This window comes from Athene cunicularia, assembly GCF_003259725.1.
Source record: "Athene cunicularia isolate RWA chromosome 4 unlocalized genomic scaffold, athCun1 chr4_part3, whole genome shotgun sequence".
Classification (NCBI taxonomy): Eukaryota; Metazoa; Chordata; class Aves; order Strigiformes; family Strigidae; genus Athene; species Athene cunicularia.
Genome location: NW_020799100.1, coordinates 21,933,818 through 21,942,306, shown reverse-complemented (window position 1 = coordinate 21,942,306; position 8,489 = coordinate 21,933,818). Strand labels below are relative to the sequence as shown.

The 8,489-nt window shown below is 47.5% G+C and overlaps 2 protein-coding genes across 2 annotated transcripts in view; both read left to right on the top strand.

Annotated features, from left to right (window-relative positions):
* The first annotated feature begins 260 nt into the window (after positions 1–260).
* On the top strand, positions 261–1,283 carry LOC113479998 (putative P2Y purinoceptor 10). The gene has a single exon (XM_026848500.1). The coding sequence runs from the start codon at positions 261–263 to the stop codon at positions 1,281–1,283; it is 1,023 nt and encodes a 340-aa protein (XP_026704301.1).
* Positions 1,284–7,945: 6,662 nt separating this feature from the next.
* Positions 7,946–8,489, top strand: part of LOC113479995 (putative P2Y purinoceptor 10) — a 4,999-nt gene continuing 4,455 nt past the window's right edge. Inside the window, exon 1 of the mRNA XM_026848497.1 lies at positions 7,946–8,310. The gene's annotated coding sequence lies outside the window, so the exon portion shown is untranslated. The remainder of the gene's footprint in view (positions 8,311–8,489) is intronic.

The following is an 8,489-nucleotide window of genomic DNA, read 5'->3' as shown; positions in this document are numbered from 1 at the left end:
ACGGCTTCACCCATGTTCATGGCACCCAGGCAGCCTGGAAAGCAACTGATGGGACAGGAACGTTCCCCCACCTCTGTGTGAATGGCGGGAGACCCTGAAGGGGCAGCTTTGAAGAAGATAGCAGGATGTTTTATACAGAAGACATTGCCAAACCTCTCTCTGCTTTGTCCTGACTAGGCAGATAGGAAATGCAAATGTGAATACTGACAACTCTTGCAGTGCTTTTGCCTTTCAGCCCTTGTTTTTTGTTCTCTACAGGAATGACCCACCAGCCCTATACCGTGACAGACGTTTCCAGCAGCTCAGTCATGACACAGAGCAACCAGACCTGCTCCAGTCACAACATCACGTTCAAAAACAGCCTGTACGCAACCACCTACACCCTCATCTTCATCCCCGGCCTGCTGGCAAACAGCGCTGCTCTCTGGGTCTTGTGCCGCTTCATCAGCAAGAACAACAAAGCCGTCATCTTCATGATCAACCTGGCCGTGGCCGACCTGGCTCACGTCCTCTCGCTGCCACTGCGAATATACTATTACATTAACTACACGTGGCCTTTTGGGAGGTTCCTTTGCTTACTGTGCTTCTACCTGAAGTACCTCAACATGTACGCCAGCATCTGCTTCCTCACCTGCATCAGCGTTCAGAGGTATTTCTTCCTGTATCAGCCGTTCAAGGCCAAGGACTGGAAGCGGCGGTACGACGTAGCCATCAGCGCTGTGGTGTGGCTCTTCGTTGGGATAGCGTGCTTGCCATTCCCCATCATGCGTGGCTACGGCCTGGCCAAAAACACAAATACCTGCTTTGCAGACCTTCAAGTCCGGCAGATTGACAGCAAGGTGGCCACCGTGCTGATGACAATCACGGCGGAGATCTTCGGGTTCATCGGCCCGCTCATCATTATTTTATTCTGTACTTGGAAGACAAAAGACTCTCTTCGGGGCTTCCAGATACCGCTGCAAAACAGCAGCGAGAGGCGGAAGGCTTTAAGGATGGTTTCCATGTGTGCCGTTGTGTTCTGCGTCTGTTTTGCACCCTACCACATCAACTTCTTCTTCTACATGTTGGTGAAAGAAAATGTAATTACAGACTGCTTCCTGAGCACCGTCACGCTCTATGTCCAACCCTTTTGCTTAAGTCTTGCGAGTCTGGATTGCTGTTTGGATCCGATCCTGTATTTCTTTATGACTTCAGAGTTTCAGGACCAGATATCAAGGCACAGCAGTTTGGTCATCAGGAGTCGGCTGATGAGCAAAGAGAGTGGCTCATCAATTAAGGAATGACAAGAAGGGCAGCTGAAAAGAATGAAGATATTTCACTTGAAATCTGGAACTGTTCTGTGATACTTGATTACCATCTCCTTTGTGGAAGATCCTGCAAGTTTATTCAGGGGAGTTTCATGGCAGTGGAAATCTTTTGATATATAGAAGATAAAACTCTGTTTAAGACCGATGTGTTGGAAGCTGATGAGCGACCCAGCTGGCGTGACTACACCTACCGCAGGCCTGACCTAACTGGATGAGAAAATATACAGGAGGGAGTGATAAAGCTTTTGCTAGGAAATGGAGGAAGCATCCCAAGAGCTTTTCTTCTCTTTTTCCAACTCCATGGCTCCACGATCAAGCCAAAGACAATCCCAGGCCCATACACTGATGTCTGCTGAAGTGTCTTCTCTGCTACAAACACACCACACATACAAGAACCTGAAGATGGCCAGTAATAATAAACACCAGTTTTGGTTTCCGCGCTCAGGGCTGCAGACACACGACGGTTGGCAGCTTGCTTCAGCATGGCAGTCCCAGCTTGCTCCTGGCCTTGAGCACAGACCACTGGTGACCATGCTTACCTCCACTTCAGCTCCTCCACACTCCTCCTCCCACTCTCGTTCATGATTTCCTCCTCACCCAGCTCTAAATTTGCTCCTTAATCGCTGACGCATCCTGTAACTCACACCGAGAGCTGGTGCAAGACCCTCTGCAAGACAAGTTCTCCCAACGGCTCCTCAAACACTCCAGAGAGTGGGTCCTTCCCTTGCTCCGAGTGACTTTCTTCCCTTCCAAGCTGCCCTGGTTGGCAAAGGGGACATCAGGGTGGCCTTTGCCTTTGGGCCTGAGGGGCAGGAGCACGCCGTGGGCTGGGCACAGCCAGACTCCGCGTCGGTGCAGGTGGATGTGGTGATGCTGGTGGCACCATTCAGGTCCTCATTTCCTTCTCCGTGGGGCTTCTTGGGCCCAGGGGTACCTGTAACGGATCTGCCCCGCAAAATCTTGGCTTAGTGGGTTCACTTGACACATCTATTAAAAAAAGAGAGGTGTTCTTGCCAAGGTGATTTCACTAATAGAGCCTACGCTAATTTCCTCAAGTATTCATCATGATGTTTTTCCACCAGCTCCTCTTGCGATCTTAATGTTTACATTGTTATAATCAGCTATGAAATGCAGTGACAATTTACCCCTTAGAATAAATTGGTGACAGCTCTTCGGCCAAGTTCACCCACTCTGTGTAACCTCAAGGGTATCCTCACGACACTTGGGGATTGTCTTGGCTGAATGCAGGCACTGATTTACGGCCTTTGAAAAACCTCTGCTCTTTCAGAAGGAATGCGTACAATTCTCAGCACCAGCGGCAACAGCTTACACGTCGCTACGAAAACAGAAGAAATACCAGAAACATTTCCAAGGTATATTTTAAAGCTAACTACTCAATTCCACTTAATTACGTTTTAACTCAGCCAAAAATTTTCTGCACTTGGCTGTTTTACAATCAAATGGGAAAAAAGCAAACAATAGCCAGGTTTAAATAACCATTACACTGCAATTACTGCAAAAGGCAACAGAGATGTGCTGATTAAGCGTAATAAGCTCTCGTAGTTCTCCTCCCGTTTGTGAGATGATGATTATGGGCTACAGCGCCGTGAACTGAATCGCACGTGTGGATAAGTGAAAATACCAAACGTGCCTATCTGAAGGAAGTAACCGTCACAGAGAGAATATTATTGCAGGCTTGCTGCTGAGAAAGCTGCAGAGGTGGGGAACAGTCCATCTCCCCCTGGTCAATGGAAATGTTTTCTCTGATTTAACTGGCCGTTCGTTATGCCAACGATACACATTCATGTTTACATGCTGCAAGCAGTGCCTTTAAAAACGTGAGCAGAGGTTGATGCTCAGGTGCACAACTGAGCATGCACAATGAAGTTTTTGGCAATTTAGCAGTTTTCTCATAAGCTAGACACTGTAGAACGTTGCCAGTGAAGAAGACTTCCGTTTCAATGATTGTTTTGAGGATTTTTATGGACCTTGATCAGCTAGCATGTGACTGGGAGCTGTTGACTGCGATTATTTTTTTTCTCATGCAATTCTCCACTTATCAGGTGAACACAAGTTGAAGGCACCGTTATGGTAACTATGTAGCTTGTCCTACATTTTTCTTTCAAAAAAACTGATGCTTAAAAAAAATAAATTCATGTTTGCAAACATAAGCTGAGTTTTACAGTTATCACTTACACCTAGAAAACTGAAAGGGAATCAACTCCTCCTTGAATCAGAGGTCAAGTGATGGAGTGCATCAACTTTTATTATTCTTAAACAGATTGCTTGCTTGTCTACAGAAAGGTTTTCACCCCACTTTGTTTTCATTTTTTTAAACTCCAACACTTGAATTTGGAGGTATTTTGGGGTGAGGAAGGTCCTCCACAGGAATAGCTGTGGGGCAGGTGGTGTGTGACCGGGTGAGGAGCAACTGCTCTTATCCTCACATGCAGGCAGGACCACAGAAACCATCTCTCTATATCTCATCCAGCAATCATTTTGCAGATCCAAATCTATCTGTAAAAGACTCACATCATTTACGACAAGACTGATAAAGCAGAAATTGGTCACTACAGTCCCCTACATGCTGAGAATTATAACATGGCCCCGACAGGGCAATACCTGCTCCAGCATCTGAAGGCCCTGAGCGATGGCGGCTCTCCCACCCTCAACCTTAGCAGTGGATTTGGTGACTCCATGAAGGACAGTGTTCCCCATCACCATGATGGCACCCCCAAGCACCTCAGCTGCTTCTGCTCTCCCCCCTTTTTCCTGCCTCGCTCACCCTCTGAACTCACTTAGACCCCCCCCTCAAACTGTCCTTGTTACCTACTGCAGCCCCAGCCTGTGAGGAAAAGTCACACACTCAACACTTTCAGCCTTTCAGGTCACATCAGTTTGATGCACAGGAGGTTAGACAACTTGGTCTAGTGGTCTCTTCTGATGTGGGGGAAAGCTGTACTGGTTTTGGCTGGGATACTGTTGAACTGGCTGCGTGGTGCTTAGGGGCAGGGTGGGGTGAAACCACAACAGAAAGTTAGCCAAGAGGTCATGACAGTGAGCCAGGCAAGAGCAACAATTCAAAGTAAAAAGAGATCGTGGAAAACTTGTAATTTTCTGAAAGCACGTAAAGAAGTCAAAGACCGTCCATTTGGCCTCCACAAACCCATAGGTGAAACGCAAAGCCTTTAGTTCGAGTCCTCCAAAACCCCAGCAGCGTGCCCCAGGAGAAGAGATGAGCCCAGCAGTCCTGCTGAGGAGGACAGTATTTCAGGTGCCTGGGTGGCTGGGAGGTTGTCCCGGCTTTGGCCAGGATAGAGGCTGAGTTCAAAGCACAACAGAGGTGCCGGATCCAACAGGAGACCTGGGGCTGCAGGTGCTGGCTTTGCCTGCCAGCACTCTCACATTTTCAAAGGCACAACGTGCCCAGCTCCGGTTCCTGTAATTCACCCCGTTTCCTGTGACCATAAAGCTTGTTTATTGTTTTGACAAGAGGAAATATAATTTCATGATGCTGCTCCTGGATTATCTCTTGTGCTGGTCCCATCGCCCAGACTCACCAGCTATAAAAAGAAGGCATCTTCATCCTTCTTGGGCAGAGACGAAAAACAATCTTTCAGAGACGCCACAGAAAGGCAGAAGTTAACCAAATCAAGAGGCTGGGTAGAGCCGTGCAGGTTTGCAGAGGATGGATCTGAAGGCACCTGCTGCTGAAGCAACCCTGCATCAAGCTTCACCTCGAAGGGAACCGGTCAGGGTGGAAACACGGTGAGGTCTCCAACTCACCTGCCCTGATGGCAGTGCCTGAACCCGATGGCACGGCCCTGGGCAAAACCACAGCATGACACATCCTCCTTCTCTAGCACAGGGGCCATTCACCTGCTAGCAAAAGAAAATGCATTTCTTTGCAGCGCCAGCAAAGGGCCACCCCATCTTAGCTGGTATCAGAGGTCTGGTAATTCCTCTCCTGGTTGAGAAAGGGTCCCCTCCTGTGCTTTGATGGCAAATGGGTTTGGAAAGAAACCCCATGCCTCAAATTCAGAGCTGCAGGATCTTCTGAGTATTTCAGCTTCATTTTCTTTACTCAAATGAAATTATGAGCTCCCTTGCACAGAGGAAAAAAAAAATAATGCTGTAAATGCAAAATAACAGCTTAACAACTAGGAGCCAGCTCAAAAATAGGAAAACGCTTCATTGCATTTAACCGATTTCAGGGCTACGACTGGTGCATTTTCACCAAAAATGCTGGGTCTGCGGGCTACACAAGGGCTTAGCCCCAAAAAGGCAGGGAGTGACCAACAATTATCTGCTGTAAAATAAATCCAAGCTTCCCAAAACAGCTGTCCCTGTAGAGACCACTGCAGTGGTGAGAGGCACCGTGTGCCAGCGGGCACCAGGGACTCACCAAGCCCCGTGGGCCATGTGCCGAGGGCTCTGGCGAAGCCGCAGCAAGTCCATGCACAAGGGTGAGTTGCTTTGTGCGAACAAGACCTCCTCCTCCTCCTCCTGAACGCCCTACTGTTCTTCATACATCCTTCAGGTGCATCCTGTCAGATATTTCTTAAATATCTGAGCGCTTAAAGAGATGCTGATCATATGCATTTGGCCTTCTGCCCACAGGATACCAGGCTAAAGGCGACCATTTTTTTTCTGGAGGCCTTAGATAAAGTCTCACAGTTATTTAAAAACTCTTTTGTGTCTTCTGCCTTTGAAATTATAACATTGCACAGCATTAAATTCATGTTTAGTATCAATAAGAAGACAGAAGAGAGCAGAAAAGCTAAACAAAAATAGGCATGCAGTTGAAAGAAGAAAAGATAGGTTGATCAGCACGTGTTGAAGGGGCTTGAGGCTTGTCAATCCACCAGCCTTTCACGACCGGGAAGGTTGAGATCTGCAAAAGTACTCAAAAAAAGTGATGAGGAAGGACTTAACGTGGTTATGAGCCCTGAGGTGCGAGTCTGACCCTCTCTATAGTCTGACATCCACTGACCCTTCCTTCCCCAGCAGCCCGGCTGTAAACACCTACCTAAAAATAGGGCTCAGAGATAGCTGGATGTGTGCTGTGGTCACAGAAGTAGGATGTCCTAGGCAGGATATCCTGACAAAACAAACCACTTTGCTTCGGGATAAACCTTTAACCTCTGGAGAGGGATGGGGCGCAGTGCCAGCCTCCCTTCTGCGAGTCTGGGAACGTCTGGCAAACGCACGAGCGCGGCTCTGTCTTCCAAGGAGCAGCATCAGCTGCTGAAAAAGATGCACAAGAAAACCAGAGAAAGTTTAGACTAGATATTAGGAAGTTTTACTTTACAGAATGGGTTGTTGGGTGTTGGAATGGGCTGCCCAGGGCAGGGGGGAGTCCCCGGGATCCCTGGGGGGGTTGAAGAGTCGGGCTGAGCCAGCGCTGAGGGATCTGGGGGAGCTGGGAACGGTCAGGGTGAGGGTCATGGCTGGGCTGGAGGAGCTGCAGGGGCTTTTCCAACCTGGATGTTTCTGGATTCTGCGAAAACCTGGAATGATAAGCAGCTTTTGCATCTTTCAGTTCACTCTGCTCCCAGCTGAGATGAGAAGCACGGGGCTTCACAGGTACTTACTTGCTAGCAGGCTACGGTTACGTGATGGGTAAGCAAGTGGTGATGAAGAGCCCGTGGATATGTCTATAAAAGCTGGTACATATATGGGTCTTGCCTTCACTTTCATGAGGAAGTTGACCAACAGATTTTAATAACTGTATCTCCACCGACCACAGGACACTTCAGGTCAAGGATCCTCTCCTCTGTGAAACACCACTTCAGGGCACGGGAGCACGCTCGGGTCCCCACAGCCAGCAGAGCTGCTGGCACCAAGAAACCCTGGCAACTGCAGGGCCCGCAGAGCCGGGGGGCGCAGATGCTGTGGGGAAAGATGAATGCTTGATCCCCAGACCCTGAGCTGGCCCCTTATTCTACAATTAAAGGTTATAAATAGCTTCCTCCTTTCATTTCTCTTCCACAGTTACATTTCTGATAGTTTTTCAGGGTCATAGCACAAATTACAGAAAAATAGATGGAGCAAGAATAGTTCTATTTATACATTACCTACAGCAAGGAAGGGAGAGATGCCAACAGCCATATTATCTTCGCAAGCCCTGGGCTGTAAGATGTGACACTGTATATCAAGCAAAACCATTCAGCTGGAAATGAGGCGGCTCACAATAAGTTAGACTACAATATATGCCTGCCAGTTTTCAGCAATTCAGAAAGAAGGTGGTCATGCTTAGCAGGCAGTAAAAGAACTAAGAAAAAAAAATAATATATATATATATAGGAATGGAATTAAAGGAGGAGAAAAAAAAAAATTAGGGAATGATGCACATTGGGGTTTTTTTAAACAACAGTTTTTTTGGGAAGTCTCCACCTTAAACCATCGTATTTATTTCTGAAATAAAGTCCAAACCCTTAGCTTCAGCCTATAGCCTTGATAGTCTGAGGCTAACCAAACTTCCAAGAAAATGAAGGAAAATTACCACCTTCCAGTAACTTACACTGGCACAGTTTTCAGTTTTCCTTTAGTGAGCGCTTACTGGAAGAGGTTTTGCTTCCGTATTTTATAGCTTTTAGCAAGCAAACGGCAAGTGACCGTGGGTATAAGCAGAAGCAGCTCGCCTGAAGGACACAATCACAACTTCTGTGCAAAAAGGAAAGAAAGAAATCCGCGCCCGAGGTCTTGCTCGGATGGCATTTGGATGAAACGTCATCGCCTTCCCAGTTGTTTTAACGTCATTAGCTGTACACGTTTCGTGTGGTGAAGAGAAACAAAATACAGGATTTCCTGTTCTGCAGACACTGTACTGGGCTGCAGATGCCGGCAGAATTCCAGCGCTCCGAAAACATGTGGAAGTTTAACAAGGAGTCGCCGGGGCTGGGATCGCTGCAAAACTCGGTGGAAAATAAAAGCAGAAAGCTCATTCCTCCTGCTCTCTAGCATGGATGTCACCCCCCCGAAGGATGGGAGTCACAGGAAGGTAAGACTGATTTCTGCTGCGTGTTTTCTTCAGTAGATTGAAGCTATCGCCGTTTTGAGCAATGTTATCACTTTCATATATATATATATATATATTTTTTTTTTTTTAGTAGCTCTTCAGGAGATCTTATCGGGCAGAAGCTGGTACCACATCCCCAGCAGCTTCTGACTGCGCCCACG